Source organism: Tympanuchus pallidicinctus, unplaced genomic scaffold (genome assembly GCF_026119805.1).
Source record: "Tympanuchus pallidicinctus isolate F22 unplaced genomic scaffold, pur_lepc_1.0 scaffold3, whole genome shotgun sequence".
In the NCBI taxonomy this organism is placed as follows: Eukaryota; Metazoa; Chordata; class Aves; order Galliformes; family Phasianidae; genus Tympanuchus; species Tympanuchus pallidicinctus.
Genome location: NW_026294747.1, coordinates 15,132,405 through 15,151,665, shown reverse-complemented (window position 1 = coordinate 15,151,665; position 19,261 = coordinate 15,132,405). Strand labels below are relative to the sequence as shown.

The 19,261-nt window shown below is 50.1% G+C and overlaps 1 protein-coding gene across 5 annotated transcripts in view; it reads right to left on the bottom strand.

Moving 5' to 3' along the window:
* SLC25A22 (solute carrier family 25 member 22) overlaps positions 1-15,120 on the bottom strand; it is a 38,449-nt gene extending 23,329 nt beyond the window's left edge. The window contains exons 1-2 of one of the 5 annotated variants that reach the window (XM_052696220.1): positions 14,981-15,120; positions 2,051-2,166 (exon numbers count right to left, since the gene is read on the bottom strand). In XM_052696220.1, the coding sequence (XP_052552180.1) occupies positions 2,051-2,070 (20 nt within the window). In that variant the 5' untranslated portion in view covers positions 2,071-2,166; positions 14,981-15,120. Of the gene's footprint in view, positions 1-2,050; positions 2,167-4,559; positions 5,391-5,474; positions 5,592-8,670; positions 9,862-14,541; positions 14,638-14,980 lie in introns of those variants that run through there. The other 4 variants (XM_052696225.1, XM_052696221.1, XM_052696223.1 and 1 more) reach the window with 4 other exon arrangements.
* Positions 15,121-19,261: the final 4,141 nt, after the last annotated feature.

The following is a 19,261-nucleotide window of genomic DNA, read 5'->3' as shown; positions in this document are numbered from 1 at the left end:
TCTCACAAGCTGTTCCAACCGTGAAATCACCTCAGGGTTTACATCAGGTGGGAGTGAGGCACAGGCACGTGGCAAGCATCTTGCCCATGAATCACTGATTTCAGCATAGACCCCAGGGAACAGCCTGATGAGTCCAGGCAAGCCAAAAAATTGGAGCAGTGTGGGCTGCAGAAGACGTCTTGCCTTATCTGCAGGTGGGAAATCCTTGCTGAACACTCCCACTGCATCTGAATCCAGGTATTCAGGGACCCCTGAGCACTGCAGAAGGAAACTAGTACAGACAGTGCAATGGTCTCTGGTGAAACATTTAGATAAAGTTACACATGTACAATTTCAGAAATGCAATGCCCTTGATCTCACCTTGCAGCAGACTGCTGCTGTGGATTTTAGTCTTTTGCTATCAGTCTCATTTTGCTAAGGGTTGACAGACCTGTGTCGCAAGGGAAGAAGTGTACAGTGTATCCTTCAAGCTTCAACAGATCTCCTTGCTTGGCTAGTGACCACTGCATTGTCATGGTTCCAGAGATGGGAAGAATGACCTAAGTGGGATATGGTGAAGGAATCGGGGCAGAGGGAGGAACCTGAAACCAAGGAACAGATGGAACTGGGCACTGCACCTGAAACAAAAACTTTTCCTTCATGACTAAGCCACCCCACGTCCTAGCTTGGTACTTTCTGTTCTCACAGGATGAGAACACACAGTGCTCTCTCCTATTCTGCACAGTACCTGCCTCTCACAGCCCACAGTACAGTGCTTAGTGAAATGGGGCCGATACAGGCTAGCATACAAATAAAGCCACTTGCTAGGTTTTACATTAAAATGAGTAAAAAGACATTCCAGTTTTACTAATGCTCTTCCCCAGTCCTTCTAGCAGCTCCTGTTCACACTGCCAAGAGGGCTTAAAAAGGGCTGGAGGAGGTCTCAAGGAGACATCTTCCCTTCCTTGAATGCCAGGTTTCAAGGGGCCACAGACATCTGTTCCCTAAGCTCTGCTAAGGCTATCAGGGACACGCACCCGCCAGGCTTCACAAAGGTGAATCTCAGCATGCCTTTCATTAATGTGACAGAAGAATGCCAAGTGCTTTCCAAATTGGATAACTGATGACAGGCCAATCTGGGCATATAGACACTCTGCAATGCTGTCTTGTTATCAGTGCAGCTCAGAACTCTCTCACTTGCAGAAGGAAGGAGGGCAGGAAGATATTGTGATCATGGCAAATACTAAGAAGAGGAAGCATTCAGACGTTGCCAAATTCTGGTCCATGTTTCATTCACCCAGTGATCCAGGCTAACTGCTTACCTCCTGTCTTGAGCTGGCAATCTGGAAAGGCAGGTGTCAGAGAAGGGCCACACAAATAAATGGCACATAGGAGTCATTCATCTCAAGCAACATTACAAACAGCAAAAAGTTAAACGTAAATGTAGTACTGGACAGATCCATTTGGCATAGATCTTAGGAAGCTAAGAGGACAGTGGTGCCTTCTGAGAAAACACATCCCAAGTCATTTCCAGAGAGGACTCGAATTAGCCTCTGCATATGCCAGGGCCAATGCTCTTCAGTTCCCACTGTGCACTTAAGAGTTACCAATTATTGTTGGCACTCCGTGTTCCTGAAATCACTCAAGCATTCAAGAGCTAAAGAAGAAGGGCACAAGTTTGCATCTACATGGACTTTGTAATTACAAGCAATAGACTCCTGGTTGGCCAAGGAGCCAGCTTTGTTCCCTTGAAGCTATCAAACACCAGGTCAAGGTGACCTTTAAAAGAGGAAGCAAAAAGCAATGGACTCACATAGGGTCAAAAGCAGAGGGCAGATAGAAGTGAGAAAAAAGAACAAAGCAGAGACTGCAACAACATGACAAAGACACAAAATAAGAAAAGACCATATAAAATAGGTAAGAAAGGAGCAGCAAAAGAATCAAAGCTCTTTATGGCCAGAAGAGAAGCTCAGGTGATTGTCTCCAACCTGCCGTATCACAGAAGGGATTGAGTTGGAAAGACTTACAGAGAAAAATTCAAAGCACAACTAATTTTTTTTTTTAAAGTTACCTGATCTGTTTATCAGCCATTTAATTCCAACTTGATCTTGTTAAGAAACGGATTTGCTCCTTCAGACAGTTCCTCAACTACTTCTTCAGTCACTCCTTTTCCAGTTTAGCTTCTTCCTGGGAAAGGAGAGAGACACCAAGGAGATGAAGTTGATAACTGGGCACTTACACTCTTGCTGGGCAGCCTGCAGGGTGAGACAGGCAGAAGAAGAAGTGACTTAAGAGAGCACCCGGTCTCCTCTGATAGAGGAGTCTGAGCTGCTGACTGAGCTCCCGAGGGAGCCTTATAAATATGTCTGTGTATATACAAATATAGATGCACAAATGGAAGGAAGAGCTGCCAGAGCTGTCATGCTCCAGGAGCACGTGAGCAACCTTGGGTACCGCTGTTCTGGATGCCAATGCACAAGCTCTGCCAGGCACCAGGACAGCGGTACCCAACACTGCCCTTCCAAACCATCAGCATCTCCAGACCCAGCCCCCTACAGGTCTGCATTCCAAGACAAACAAATGTCATTGCAAGATGCCATGCTTGTCGTGAGGCATCTCAGCATCACTCAGCCACTCTTCTCCCTCTCCCCTTCTAGTTGCTACCTGGGTGGTGAGACCAAAGCAGAGGAAATTTCCTTTTCCTTTCCATCAGGAATGGAAATTTGCCCCTTGATTGCAAATATGATCTCTAAGCTTCATAGAATTTCACTCTCAACACAGCTCACATCCAAAAGAGTAGTTTGTTTTGGCTTAGTTTAATCTATTTCCCTATCAATTTATCCAGAACAAGACCAAAATACAAAAACAAAGCAGAGAGGCCAGCTACTGCTGACAGCCTGTTATCCCAGCATGGACAAGCCCTGTACCAGGAAAGCTCTCATGATAACATCTACAGCCTCAACAGGATGTTTGTGTTCCTTGAAGCAGCAGCTCTGACAAAACACACACACTGCATGCTCCTGACACCTCATTTCAAGCTCAGGCACACTTCCTGTGTGCTGCCCTGCTCCCCAGGAGTCCATGTTGCAAAGGGCACCCCAAGAGCAAACAGCAAGGCTGATAATGAGCTTCTTACTTGCTGTCTAATCCCTTCCTTCTGTGCAACCTCTTGGTGTCAGCCCCCTGTCTGCACAGACTGCAAAGCCTTCACTGTCCATCCATCCCACCAGCAGTGTTCCTGCTGGGTTAAAAGCAACTCTCCTGGTTTCAGAAGAGGGAAGAGGTACCACGATCCCTGGTGAACCGAGACCCACACAGGCTGTATAGCCACAAGCCTCTACTGCATCCTCTGCCCTCACAAAAGCTACTCAACCAGAAGATGTGATCATTTAGCATTTGATAACTGTTTGTACAGCACCTGGCACAGCAGAGGCCCCAGTGCTCACAGCCAGGAGATTTTAATGCATTACGGGATTTTAATGCACTGAGGTGGAAAGCTTGTTTGAGCTCTGTTTGCTTAAACAGAGCTCCAGCAAATGACCATTTGCAAAACAAACTCAACTGCAAAATCTACCTGAGCACTCCAGAATTCCATAAGGCTTTTAAAAGGGGGTATGGGATGAAGCCCACGGTGCCCCATTGAAGACTGCAGGGAGAAGCAGAGCCCAGTTCCTCCCACAGCAGAAAAACAACTGCTGCAGTTAGAAACTGGAAAAAGAATGCTCAAAATCTTCTATTTTTAAAAGAAACCCAAAACAACATTATACTTGTATACATTAGTAGTGGAGGTCTAAGCTTTATCACTCCAGGAGCACAATGTTCTTTGCAGCCAAATAACACAAACCATAGCAGTTTTGCTATGTTTTGTGTACTTGCGTACAAGCAAGCGCGTGGCTCCAAGGTCAGGGAAAAGGGCTTGTACCCACCACTGCCCTTACAGCATAGCAGGGGAAGCCAGCAGTACCCCAGGCTTGCTCTCATCCTGGAAGGTCTCAGCTGAGCTCAATGGCTGTGAGGACAATAGCATCTCCAGGACTGGGAACCTCCAAAGCACAAGTAACAGGGGAAACTGGTGGCAGCAGGAACTGAGCCATGAGAGAGAGCCTTCAAGTAGAAGGGGGTTCCTAAATTGCACATGCCATAATTAAGAGAGTGAGAGCTGCACAGGCGATGAATTATGTGGTGTTAATTTCTTCCTAGAATGCTGTTAACGCAGCTAGGCATGGATTAATGCCCCATTACTCGCACACCAGGACATCCCTTCTGCATTTATTAAAATGATCGAGCAAATTAGTTTTAGAGTGACATGCACACTGCAGCACAAGGAAGCACCTCTGTGCTCGGCAGAGAAGCACCACCACAGCCCACACTGCCTCATGTAGGCAGCCCAGGAACCTCCCTCCATTCAGCTCCTCTCCTCACCCAGCTTCCAAAAACCAGCTCCAGAGAGTGATGGAGCAGCCAAGTTAGGGGTAGTTCTCCACAAACCTAGCTTGGGATACATCTGATCCTCACAGCTTCTGGCCCTGGAAAAATGATATCATTCTCCTCTCTTTTCTTGCTACGTACCCCACACTCACCTGTGAGCTTTCCTATAAGGTTTCCTCCAGGCTGGCCAACTCTGAACGCCTCAGACCTGCTGCACAGGGCTGGACTTCAAACCTTTGCTTCTCCTCACCTTATCGCCCAAGGGAAAAGTGCTTACTCTGGAGAACACCACATAATTATATAGTAATTACAGGAATCCCAGGGCAACCTCAGGCAAGGAGGGATGCCTGCAGCCTCACAGTGTGTGCTATGTGCTACAGCAAAGTGAGGAAGTGGGGCAGCGTGTTAGGCTCTCTGTTTTATCCCAAACCTGTGATGTGTGACCCAAGGGATCCCACCACTCTACACTCTCTGTCCTGTCCTGCTCTCCCTCTGCCAGGCTGAAAAGTGCTGATTTATGTGAGTACATACAGCCGCTGCCTTGACAGAAGACCTTTAGCCAACGTTGCTGGCACTGTTGCCATAGGAAGAAACCCTGTCCTCTCCCCATGCCACACGTGTTCCCATCCCCACTTTCGTGCCAGCGCTAACATTTGTGCAGAATGGTCAGGCAGCGATGACAGAACTCAAGGCCAGCACATGCTGAAGCTGTCACTGAAAGCAAACATTCAAACTGCAACCTTGACTTGAAAACAAACAGCAGAAGGGGAAAACAGGACTCCCTTCCACATATTTCCATTTGTCTTGAGAGCAGACAAACTCAGTGCTCCAGCCAGAAACCAAGAAACAGGCTCATAGGGTAAGAGAAAGGAGCAAAGTTGTGCCAGCACCCACTTTGTAGAGGAGACAGCAATGCTACTGATCACCATCAAGGATCAGGAAGTATCCCCACTGTGAGGCATCCACACTCCTCTGGAAGCACAGAGGAGCAGAGCATCCCCTTAGTCTCACAGTGCCCACAGGCAAGCAGAAGCCCCAGCACTGCAGCTGCACACTGAAACACTCACCTCGCAGCCAGGAGGGAGCCCACAACCAGCCTTGTGCACCCACGCTGAACCTTGGAAGCAGCCTGGAGCAGGACCCTGCAGCTCAGGTGAAATCGGGCCAAAGTCCCTGTGGGGAGGTGCCAGGCTGCCTGCCCGCCTCATTGGCCCCAGCACTCCACCGAGGACAGGCCTGATGGCATGGTGCCTGATGCATTGCAAGGTGGTAGGGAGAATCACTCCTCTACCATGGCACAAAGCTCCACCACCCATCAGAGCACACCCTACCAGGCAGAAGGACCTGAAGAGAGCAGCCAGGCAATCACACAGTGCCAGGACATCTGCATTCAAGTCAGACAAACCTGAGGAGCAGGCCTGAGCCAACCTGGAACAAAAGCTAGATACGCCCTTCAAGCTTTGCATGTCTTGGGAAACCACCCCAGATCCAGAGACTGAAAGCTGACACTCAGAGCAGGGCTTACTGCGATGCAGCGCTGAACTGCAGTACTGCAGCACACCAAGAGGTCCTAGCACTGAGCTGGGACTCAGTATTGTAGAAGCTGTGCAAACCTTTAGTCAAGGACAATCCCTGTCCTGGAGGCTTTGCAGCTGAACTGTATGATGGGATGAACAAGGACAGCATGACCAGCAGTGACTCAGCCAGTGCTCACACAGCAAGTCCTGCTGTCCAAGGGATTGGGGCTGCCAAGCTGATGGAATGGCAGGGCAGGCTTCAGCAGGGCAAATGAGCTGGCAGCCATCTCTGAGAGCAGCAGGAGGCAAGATATTAAAACGTGCTTATAAGGAAGTAACGAAGGCAAACTTGGTGCTACCTCTCCATGTCTTCTATAGGAACAGTAACAAAGCAGTACAGAAACCAGAGGACCAAAACCCCTTTCCACGCATCTCTTACTGTAACATCTTCAGTGCCATGGTGATACAAGGCCATAGCACTGCAGCAGCAATCCAGGCCTGGGATCTTGCTCTAAAGCAGTGGTAGGCTCCAGGGTGTGCTCTGCATAGACCTGCATATCCATGCACAGATTCACAGGGATCTGTAAGAAATAGCTAGAGAACAACTGACTCATATGCAAACACAATGAACAATCTGTGTGCAAGCTTCTAGAGAGAATGATTGTTGAAATGAAGTTTACAGTGGCCCACGTTGCTTTGCAGCTGGAAGCATAAGCTAACTGACAGACAGGAAGGCAGTCCAGACATGACCGTGCTGGTATTCAAGTAAGTTCACAGCTCGGACATTGTGGATGACACAAGTGTCTGCTTATTGCCAGCAATCCTCCTTCCAAACGCTGCTGAGAAATCATGTAGTCACACACTGAATTGGTGTGACTCAAAATGATTTTAAACCCATCTTTACTCTGGATCGGCTCTCCAGGCTCACTTTTATGGAATTGCAGCTTCAGAGAGATGAAGCATTAGCTGGAGAAAGAGGACAAATTAACTGAAAAACTGGAGTGTGGAAGACCGGAGACACAGATGGGAAAACAAGCAAGAATTTGTATAAAATCTGTCCTTTTCTCTACTCTGTGGTGGCCTTGTCCTAAAAAAAAAAAGGCAGAACAAAAGTGTGATGGCGACAGACAGACCAACCCTTTGATCTGGAAGGACTCACTGCTAGCTGGGAAATGAAATGTCGTGAAGCCCTCACTCGGGTGCTCTGCCAAAGGATTGAAAAAGTAGAAAAAAAGGCTCACCCCCCCTAAATTTAAAATAATCACCATGTGCAAAGCAGTAGCTAAAAGCTACCAAGGAGCCCTGGGGAAAATGAGGATTGGATCCAAGCTTGTTCGATAGGAACAAGGCACACAGGGCTGAACTGAGGTCCTTGAGTGTGAAAGAGCTCATTCATTCTCCATCAGCAACAAAACTAGGGTCTTGGCTCGCAGCATATTGCTCTCCACTGAAGAAACAGGGCTTCAGCAGCCCTGCTGGGAAGAACAAGCATCATTTCCAGCCAAATCATGGCACCTAAACACCCACAGAGCTGTTCCTGTCTGATGCCTTGAAGTGAGTTCTCTTGGGATGGCGCCAGCTCACCCAGACTGGTAGACCTTGCCATGGTGGCCAGACCCAAGGTTTTTCCTTTACACGGGAGAAAACAGACAAATTATTTTTCTTTTGACAAAGAAAAAGAAAACCAAAACACAAATCCAAGTTTAAGTTTCCCCTACACCGCATAGGTGTTGAACAGAGTGTGTGCAGAGAGCATTACTGCAAGCACACACACACACACCTCTGCTCAATTTCATGGGGTCTTCTTACCCATCGTGCTGTAACAGCCTGATTACTTGAGTGATGCTCCTGCACGAGCTCATGGTGACAGTGAACAGTTCAGGCCTTGATAGCCCAAAGTTACCGACCCGTGGCAAGGTGGAGAAGCTCCAAATGAGCTAAGTAACAAGGGGGAGGGAGAGTAAGCAGGATACCCACACCTCTGCTCTGAGTGCTGTTGTCACATCATGCTGATTCATTCTATTGGTGCTTCCTGACACAGCATAGGAAACAGCGCTGGCTGTTTAGCAAACCTGCACCAAAAGCTTCCCTCCAACTACCGCGCCTGCTGCTAATTCCCTTCACAGCTCTGCTCATTAATAAAAATACAATTCAATAAAAGAGAACCGCACGTACCAACACCTTGCCCAGATTCCCTCAATGCTGCCTGATCCTGAGTCACCGCCAACGATTAACTGTTGCCATTCAGTGAGGAGGACACGGTTATTAAATTAATAGGGGGTGCTTAACCTGGCTACAAATATACATGAGTTCTTTGTGCCTTAGTGAGCTAATAAGGCATGTGCTAATTACATTAATTCAAACAAGCCCAGTGTGCCCTGAGGGCAAAGGGAGAGAAGGGTGCAGCAAACGGAGGCTCTTTCATAATAGCTGCACAAGAGGGGAAGGTACTTGCCTTGACAAGGCTTTGGGAGGAGCAGCATCCAAGCACTGCAGCTCGTATCCTAAGTGGCTAACATGCAAAAAGCCCTGGCTGCAAAGACAGAAACAGGATCCTCTCTCAAAAGGGCCACCTGGTTTGGCCTTCTCTGCCTCCCTCATTGCAGTGCTAGGCACATCGTGAGCTGCAGGCTGACACCCACTGCTCTGGGGCAGCCAGCTGTGGCAGGAAGGCCACAATCCCAGAGAAGCTGGGTTAGCCTCAGAAAGGCTCCTGCCCCCCAGTCCAGAGGAACCAGACCCTCACCTCTGCCATCACCAGAGAGGAGCCTTCCTCGGAGCTCAGTGTCTGCTTGCCGGCATGCCAAGCTGGGAGAGGAAGGGCAGAGGAAGTAGGTTGCATTTCTTTGCATCTCTAAGGACACGTGCTCACAGAGTCCTTTGCAACGTGTGCGCGTGCTCCTGTGGACACTAGCAGACTCTCATAGCGCAAAGCAAGAGGTTTTCCCCTCTGTTCTCACTTCCCCCCATACCACGTGTACCAAGCAGCACAAAGCACTGGCCCAGGAGGGCATGTGAATCCCAATGTTTTACAGACATGATGCTTGCTGCTCGCCCCAAAACCAACATCCCCCAGCAGGCACGAGGAGAAATGTGGGGCTACAGAAGTACAGCATGGTGCGGTTCATCCTGTAGAAAGAGGCACTAGTTCAGGCTCCATGCAGCCCTGACTCTGGGCTGGCAGAGAAGACACAAATATTTCCACAAAGGAAACCATAATGAGGATTTTTATCCCATGGAAAGTGCATCACTCTTAAGCCACGTCATTCGCAGCAGAGGCTGTGGTTACTCAGTGACTAGCTCTGCATAAACGCAGGCCACTGCCAACAAGGCAGCTCCTCCTTCCCCAGCAGAGACTGGCATACAGGCTTCAAGCTGAGCCAAGCCTATTCAAGGTGCCTTTTGTACAAAAGATCAGGTATGGAGAGTAAACAGAATATCCTTCCAGCATCCCAAATGGTTTGCTACAGCAGGGAGAGACTTTTCTGAGGAAGGCAACTTTTATCATCACCTCCCACTGCTGAAGCCAGAATGTGACTAATACTCCCAATGCACTAGAAGTGCCAGCTAAATGTCACACTAAGCAACACTCCTTGCCTCCCAGCCACAGGAACGGCACTACAGGATAGCTTTCAGCAGACACTGCCGTTGCCATCCCTTTGCTGTACCAGTCATGAACATACCTGCTTTGCTCCTGCATCACAAAGCTCATTTTTCTCCTCCCATCTCATCTGCTTGCTTACGCCAAAGCTCCTCAGAACGCGGCAAAATGGTTCCTTACTAACCACACGTCATCAGCCCCACATGGGTCACGTTGCTCCTTAAAGAGGTTAGCAGCTCCACAGGGGAAACTGAGACGTGCTCTGTGACAAGAAGGGAATTGCCAAGGGGACTGCGACTGCTGCCTGGCAGCTCTGGAGGCTGCAGCGTGATCCATCCGTCAGCTCCCTCCTCACCCGGAGAGCTGTGAATCAGCAGAGCCTTCAGCAGGCTGCACGCAGGCAGGAGCTCCCAGCAGGGGGAAAATACATTTAGGAGGCTACAGGCAAAGAAGAAAACACGCAGTCCTGCTCATCAGTATGGAACAGAAGGAGATGGGTAACATGAGAAAGGAAAACAAGGGAGAGGAAGAAAAAGAGAAATAAGATTAAACTTGGGAAGTCATTCTCTAGATACGAAACTCCTTACCTGGATGCTCCATGTGCACAGTGCAGTGCTGCCAGATGTATACTCACATGTAACAGGCACACCCGGCATCCTCAGTGAAAGGATTCGTCTTGCATTGTTTAGGAATAAGACCTGTTTTCAGAAAGTGTCCAAAAAACCCACCCCAATGTGCCTGACACACACGGCACTGCCCTGCTCCAACCACCATCCAACACTACTTCACTGAAGAGCACATGGCAGGAGCTGGCAATAATGTCAGACATTCCAAACTGCTCTGCCAGAGAGCTGAGCAATGGGCATGCTGCTCTGGAAGACTACTGGTGGTTTTGCAATGCATGAAGCAGATACAATGCTCCATTCCAGTCCTAGGACAGGGGCTTCTTGACTGGGCTTCAATTCACAACCCCGAGTGGAGCCAGCTCGGGCTGCCACCGTGGGAAACTGCCCATCTCGTGCATCCCACACTCACCAGGCACGCAGCACACACCACCAGCACTGAGCCTACCCCAGCAGCACACAGGTGCCCTCCCCAGCACGGAGGGGCTGCAGATGGGGCTGGCATGCAGCATGACACCCAGCACACTTGGGCACGTGCCCACACGACGTTCAGCTGCGGCCTGGCATCTCTTCCCACCCCTTCCTAAGCCAAACCCAGACCATCTGTTGAAGTATTTCTGCAGATCGTTCCTCTCTTGCGAAGGGCCGGGGGCCGAGTTTAGTTATTTATATAGCGTCTGGCATTTCTGCAGCACTCCTCACTTCTGTGTCCAAGCAATCTCCTCTGGCAGTTCTGGAGAATCAGAGCGGGGTATCACTGAATCTTCATTTTAAGATTTCTGAAAAAAACTGTTATCAAAACGACAACAGCTGCCCACGCCGTGCACACATTTAGCTGCTAAGAAAGCAAGTGGGACATAGTTCAGGGAAAGAGGGTCAGGCCAACACAGTGTGTTTTACGTCCTTTAGAAAAATTACCACCCTTGCAAGATAGCCTTCATAAACAACAGCTGTTCCCCAGGGATGAGATGAACCAACAAGTCTTCCTGTTGCCTCACAGCAGAGAAGAGCTTACCCAGAATGTGGACAAGGAAGCTGTCCCTATTCTTAGGAAGAATGGCAACAAACACAACAGGAAAACAAAGCACCCAGAAGAGACCATTTATTATGTCACACTGTATCTTCTGCAACAGCTACTACTGCAAAAGTACATGAATGGCAGGATTGTGGAAGTGCCTCTTCCTGGTAGATTGCAGGGTACAGGGTCAGAGATTAACACTGCTCTACTTATCCATGGTCGTGCTCTCCGCCTGAATCCGTGGCAAAGGAGAAAACAGAACCCAAATTCACAGTTAGCGCTGAAATATCTCAAAACACACTTCCCTCTTTTTTCTGCATAAATCCCTAACTGCCATAATTCAAAGAGATCACTGAATGTGGCACCAAACCAATTCCCAGTTTGCACATGGCCTAGGACAAGTTGTTTCCACTCCACCATACCTACCAGACAGCAGGGAGCTGCCCCATCTCCTCTGCCACAGTGTGCAAGCAGCACATCCACTGGTATGAGTAAGGAGCCAGGCAATGCAGCGACAAGGATCTATATTCTTCTCCTCCTGTCCTTTCTTACATGCTTCCTCCAAGACAGAGCAGGAAACAAGGCAAAGCTATGGATTCACCCTACCTTGGGCGCTACAAATAAGCCTACCTGGCAAAAGAAGGAAAACAAAGCAGCGCAATGGCTTCACAAAATGGCCTTGCCAAGGGGGTCGTGGCCAAGAGCATGGGCTGCAGACTGCTCTCATGTGTGGAATAAGAGCAGGAGGGCTACGCAACCCAGTGATGAAATAAAGAGCACCCAGAAATTGGAGCCCTGTGTAAACGATATGCATGTGGGAGATCTGCCCGTACTACTTGCAGCACTCAGAACCCAGCCCTGAAGAAGCTGAGCACTTAATTTGAAGATGGCCATCAATCATACCCGTGCTTCCACGGCTGAGCAGCTGCAGCACAGCCAAGAGAAGGGCTGCTGGTGACCTGGGCGTGCTGCTTCACTTCAGCACAGGCTTCTCAGAGCCCTCTGTGTCAGGATGGCTCTCCCAGCACACCATGCACAGCATCAGCGAAAGGATGGAACGCAGCGCAGGGAAGCTGACAAGGCACAGCCACCCACCTACAACAGCACTACTGAAATGAGAACAGGAACTGATTGTGAAAGGTTTAACAAAATAAACATAGAATTGCATGCCTGCGAGTGGCTCACCACGGGCTGCATTAAATCAAGGTCAACAAAGAGCTCACAAATTAAATAAACAGCATCCCATCATATTTCCTCTGACACCAAGAACAAGCATTCCTGCCCGGGTACCTTTCCCTTTTCCAAGCAAATAATCTCTGTGTGGGCAACAAATATGCCAAGCTTTTCTATTTGCAGATGTGTAAGAGGAAACTGCTAGACAGAAATCCAAACCACCCAGAGCAGCAGGGTTTTTTCAGGGGGCTGATTTGGGTGTTTGCACCCCATCATTTTACATTAACAACCACAGGAACCACCCTGCAATCAGCGCCTGCAGAGCAAGGGACAGAAGGAAGGGCTGTGCTGGAGGCACACACACAGGCACTTCTGCAGCAACATTCAATGCTGCTGCACCCCTCACTACACAACCAGCCCTCCTTTGCCCCTCAGTCCAAATATTTCCCAAGGACACCCCCCCTTTCAGCAATTACAGCGTATTCAGCAATTGCCCTCCAAGAGCATTACATTTCCAAGAGACATACAGTGGGGTGAAGGACTTTAAGATTTGCCAAACCAGCATCTCCCAGCCCTGGCCCAGCAGCAAAGCCACCTCCTGCCTGGGAAGACCCAGAGAGAAAGCTGCACTCCACCATCCCTTGACACTTCTTACTGAGATGCAGGAGCAGATAATCAGTCCAGTGCATCAAGGGATAATAATCTGTTTTCCCAGTACTAAGCAGTCATCGTGCACTCTGATCAGACTTTATCCCTCATGGAAAAGCTTTTCTTAAGGGATCTGTAAAATTAGTCCTCTAACCAATGATGCCAGGTCTGGTAGGTAGTTCCCCCATCTCATCTACTAACCTAAGTGTGGCTGGAGGACAGCAAATGACCCTAGCAAGCTGACAGTGACTCCTATCTCCATGTAACGCAATACTGCACACTATCCCTTCTTAAAATGGCAGTGGGACAATCTTCCAGGGCCCTGGCATCTTACTAAGACACTAACAAGATTGCCAGGTGCCAAACGAGGCCGTGAACGTTCCCTCACAGCAGGGCCATGCTCCAAGTTATGATCCAGGCATGCTCGGTGTCCCAGCACAGCCATCCACCCCTACCCTGAGCGCTGACCTCAGAACACAGCATGACTACCTGTGACCAACATGCTGTAAACAAACAAGCCCAGGGGCTCAGCACCAAAGAATCACAGAATCATTAAGGTTGGAAAAGACTGCTAAGATCATCTAGTCCAACAACCAGACCATCATCACCATGTCCACTGAGCTATGTCCCAACAGTCTCCACGTTTGCTGAACACCTCCAGGGACTTCACCACCTCCTTGGACAGCCTGTGCCAGTGCATCACTGCTCTTTCAGAGATGTTTCCTAATAGCCAATCTGAACCTCACCTGGTGCAACTTGGGGCCATTCCCTCTCATCCCATCGCTGTTACCTGAGAGAACAGGCTGACCCCCACCTCACTACAACCTCCTTTCAGGTCACAGTAGCGATGGAATGCTGCAACTGCATGAATGACGAGATGCAGTACTGCACAATTCAAAATCCTGCAAGGAAGAAATTCAGAAGGGGCAAGCATCCTTAAATTATGTCATTTGTTTTCTGGTGAAGGGCTAAGAATAACTCTCTTTGGGCCTCCTCTGTACTTTTGCTGACAGCAGCCTGGAAAGCAAAACACAGCCTGCAACTGAGAGCACAACCGCCAGCCAACCCCACACGATGCGCTGCTATCAGCCCAGCGCCACTCTGGTTTGATTGCCTTTTGCTTCCCACTGCCAAGAAGCACGTTTAGGAGGCGAGCCTCAACAGCATGCAGAGGATCAGAATCACTGCAGCTTCCAACCCAGCAGCCAGTGTGACAGGTCGAGTCTTCACGGCAGAGACCGCCCAGAGGTGTCGGCAAGCAGCTCAGCCTGTGCCAGAGCGCCGAGATTTTTGAGGAGTTCAAAGAGACGGAGGTGTCCTGCTCTGATGTCGCTGGACTGACAGCGTGGCAGGGCGCAGGAACTGCACACCGAGCTCCCTGCAGCACCGAGGCCTGGGGCACTGGAAAATCCAATTCCCACGAGCCCAGCATCCCTGCAGCGTGCAGAGGATGGGAGGATGCTCGGGGTCTTCCCTTCCCGGGGTGACCTTGAGGAAACCCCTGAAGCTACCCACATTTCCACGCTCCCATCCGCGATAATAACCTTGACCTACCTCCAAGAGCCGGCTTAGGAAAGAGCCCAGCGCTGCGCGGAGGCCGACCTGCCCGTCCCAGCCCGGCGACGGGACGCTACGGCGCAGCGAAGGGCAGGGAGCAGCCCGGGAACGGCTCCTACGGCACAGCGGCCGCCCCGCCGCGCTCCGGGCGCCGCACACGTGTCCCCGCGATGGGGAGGCGCGGGCGGGAAGAGCGCGGTGCGGATCGCCGCCGCCCCCGGCGCCGCGGGGAGGCCGAGGCGGCCGGGGGGACCCGAGGCGATGCCTGCAGAGTCGGGTCTCGCCCCACACGCGCTTCCGGCCCACCTCCGGGCAGGGGTAGCGGGCTGGGGCAGCGCGGGAGGCGAGCCGCGGCCCCGGGGCCGCTGTAGGAGAGCGGCGGGCGCCGTGCGGAGAGAGCGGCGGCGGGGCTCGTCGGAGGAGGGCTCGCACTTACCGGGCTGGCAGCGGCGGGCTCCCCCCGGGCCCGAAGCCGGTGCGGAGCGGGGTGCGGAGCTCCTCTCCCGGCGGCGCGGCTCGGAGCGGCTCAGCTCTGCCCTCTGTGGCCGCGCTCAGCGCAGGAAGAGCGGCGCTGCCTCCCCGCCCGCCGCCGCTGGGCTCTCCCCGCCCGCCGCCGCCGCGTCGCCATGACAACGTGGAGCGGGGCCTGAGCTGCGCTGCGCTGCACGGCTCTGGACACGGCAGTGCCCATAGGCTGAACCCACGCTCTGCAATACGAGCGGGATGTGCAAAGCCTCCTGCCGCTCCTTGCCCTGATAAGGGGCAGCGGCGCCTCCACCGACCCAACCCTCCCATCAGGCAGCTCCCTGCTGAGCTCCCTTAAGGCACGGGTAAAATTACAGAACAAACAAAGGTGGTCAACAAAACTGCTGTTACCTTCAAAATAAAGACGAAGCTGGTTGTTGTGAGGTGGATCCTGACCGCAGCTGCCCGGCTTTACCACCTCCAGGCCACAGCAGCAGCTCCCCAAGTGCCAGCTCTGACAGAACGACGGCACTTTCTGTTGTTTTTGCCCAATTTTGTACTGGAACAGATGGATTCTGTTTTTCTCACGTCTGCTGCAGATTGAGAACAACACCTCTGATGAGTACGGAGGAGGCGGAAAGGGCTGCAGCACCAACACACAGGCACACACATGCAATGGGGTGGGGAGCCCATACCTTGATCAGACCTCCTGGTGTGGGTCTGCAGCTGGCCAGCTGAAAATAGGGAGTCTGAGAAGGACAGGCAAAGGGAACTGCTTTTTAAAACAGTTTAAAGGGTAGCAAAACAGAGGAAGGACACAGTGGGCTTTTAGTGTGGTGTCTGATAGCAGTATCTCTGTGCTAGACTGTTCTGTGCTATTCCAAGGATTTTAGATTTATATCAAGGACTCAGAAGCGAGAATCAGGCTCTGGATTCCTTCAGAACCAATTCCAGCCTCACACACACGCAGCCAGGGTTGCAGATCAGCCGGTATGCAAAGAGCAAGGGGACTTGCGTACTTCAGGGTCAGTCTGGGTGTGATAGCAGTGGGTCCATGGTCTTCAGGGGATAGATAAATACTCTGTGGGGCCCACAGACCTGACTCCTTTTACCAAAAAGATCCACTGAGACCATTTCAGCAAGCTTTGGAAAATAACAGATGTGAGGAGGAGAGCAGCAGCCAGCCAGACCTGTGAGGCTCTTGATAATGGTCATTGACATCACATTGCTGAGGAAAGGATAGTAGAGCACAAGGCTAACAAGCAAAGGCTAACAAGCACACTGTGTATACAGAAATGACAATGAAATGGAGTTGTGATAAAATGCCCAGACATGTCTGAGGTGCGCATGTGTCTGAAAATGAGAGGAGCTTGTTATCACTTGGTTACCCAAACTAAGAAGATGCCAACCAGAGGTCAGTAAAATATCAGATGCTATGCTAATGAGATGGATGAAGATGAAAAGGGGAGAAGCTTGCACTCTTTTCAGCCTGGAAATTCAGCAAAATACATGGAGGTGAAGATCTGCACAGAAAGCTGGCTCCTGATCATTCAGCAGCTATCTGGAAGGAGACTCTGCGCTCTGTGGGGTTCTTTTGGCTGAGCATCATGCCAAGACCAACTTCCCCATGTGCAGACATGCTGGGATAAGTGGACACAGCCACTCACTCACTCACAATGAGACTAGGGGGATCCCATCACCTGATGAAGAGATGTGGACTGTTCCCTTCTGGAAGCAAGGCCAGCCACTGCAGATGAAGATTTTCTGCCTTCCTGGAAAAGCCAGGCACAACCCTCCTTGTTCTTCTCTCCTTTGCCATCTTGCCTCTCACCAGGTCTCCAAGCTTTCAATTTCAGGAAGCACGGGTCCTACCAGTGTTCCCCATAAGGGGCTGCAGAGCTGGGCAGAGAAGATCCAAACATCTGATGCTGTAGGACTTTCTTTGGGTCCCCACTCCACCAGATTTGCAAAGGCATAGTGGGTTTCACTTGGCTGTACACAATGAGACAAAAGCTGAGCTGAGCTCCTTGTGGATAGAAGGGAACGGTTATGCTTTTTATCACACCTTGCCATTCCCTAAATGGGCTGGTTGGACAGTGTTGTCCCCTGGCAAGGAAGAGGTTAACGCTGCCCTGCTTTAATCTGAGTTTCAATAGGACTGCAGAATCACCCGCTTTTATTTTCGGTTCTGCTGCATAACAACTGCCCTTTGTAACCTGCACAGAGCAAAAGACCCGTTTCCTCTGGCAGCCTTTAAGAGAGGGGATTAAAAAAAAAGCAGAGGAACAGAATTCGCATTCAGCAAGTGCCAGGTTGTCAAGGTTTCCTCTGCTCTCAGATATAATTCTTTTCTCCTGACAAAATAAATTTAATACTGTCGTGTCAAAAGAGGAGCTTCAAAAGCAGCAACAACCTGTGAGGTTTGATCTGTTTCCAGGCAGGACCCCAGTCATGGCTCACACCTCTACCCTTCTGTGCATGGCAGGGAGCAGAGCTCAGACCCTCCTATACAGAGATACTGTTGCACAACGTGATTCCAACACCCGGAGAAGGTCAGCGAGAGTTCTGCGTTTCTCTGCTCCATCTCTTTCCCCATGCAGAACTGAAATCTCAAAATCCCACATCTCTTGCCAGAGGAAAAAGTGGGGAAAACATCAGCCTGGCTGACAAAGAGAATATGAACTGTTTTTATACTGCCAAGGAAGCACATCGAATTCAGTAGGCTGACAGGAAGAAGCTTTCCACAGGTTTCATTTTTCAGTTTCCTTCCCCATTTGCATTGCTTTCTATTTCAGTAAGATATGGAGTGCTGGTAAATTTCCAGTGCATGGAAAGTGTGGGTATGAAACCAAGGCTTAAAAAAGACAGATCTGATCAGCTCGTTCACTGATGCCTTCACCCGGTGGCCAAACTGGACAAGAGAATGGTTCTGGTAAACAATTTAACTGACGATGATTGAAGAGGAATTAACATACTATTAACAAAAGTCAACATAATTTCAAAGAAAAAATCCGTCTCAAATAAGCCCAATCTTCGTTGAGACTACAGGACTGATTGTCAAAAGTAAGGGCACAGAGGGGATATGGGAGGCACCCAGCATCCAACCACTAAAAGTACAGCAGAAGAGTTTTGACTGATCCAAAGACTCATTAATTGAGTCACAGATTCAAACCCGTCCAAGACCACAGAACCATGCAGGTATGCCAACATAGATGGTCTGTCTGCCCGCTCTGGCCATCAGTCCAGAGGGAGCTGTATTTTTAGCAGCTGTTTGATTCAAATTCCTAATAAATAACAGGAGGAAAGCCCTTGATGCTTGAGTCACACTCAGTGCTTGAAAGCCCTTGATGCTTAAGCAAACCCTCCTGCCACTTTTTTTTTTTTTTCAGTGAAAACAGGAAAATCTGCTCAGCATCGTTAGTGTCTGAGTAAATAAATAAATGCACGTTTCCATCACTGCTCACCAAAAAGGGGTACAAATGGGATATTCTCCCCTTTATTAAGTGACCTTCAGAGCCGGTAATGTCTTGCAACCTGGCTATGCAGTGGCCCAGGAAGAGCTACTCCAGACAAGCGCAGTACCTCTCTGTGCCTGGCAGCTTGCCTGACACTGCAGACCCCACTCCCACACTTTCTCCATCGGGTTTCCTGCAGCAGTGGTGTCTCAACAACGCTGGCCCTGCTCAGCAGCCAGCTCTAACTCCTACACTCAGCACTGAGAGCACAAAGGAAAGCAGCGTTCTGCACTGCGTGCTTATCTCCCTCATAAAGAAGCAGGGCACTTTTGTTTATTGAGTGCCAATGAATGGCACAGTCTTGGCTGCGAGATCAGCCTCCAGGTCCTGCTCTGGGCACGGCTGCTGGCAGGGAGCTGGAGGCTGCATCCATTTATTGCCACGAGCTGATAAGATATTGGAACTGTCTTCAGCATTTTCAGGGCAGTATTATTGACGAACCCTGAGCTCCTACCTGAAAAAGCTGATGGTTCAACCTCTGCCTTCCAGCCATCATCCTTGCACAGCAGTTTTCACAAAATATCTTCTATAAACAGCAGGATCTTATTTTTTTCTGCCTGGGCTGTGACAAAACCATCTGTTGTAAGGGATTTTTGGGAGTGTTTTCTTGCTGCTCAGCTCAGCAGGATCTTCTTCAGCCCAACAGTAGTCATACTGAAACACACAAAGGACATGCTGGGCCCCAGAAGCCAGCAACCTGTGTGGGAAGTGGTGTTGGAAGGGAGCAGCTCCAACCA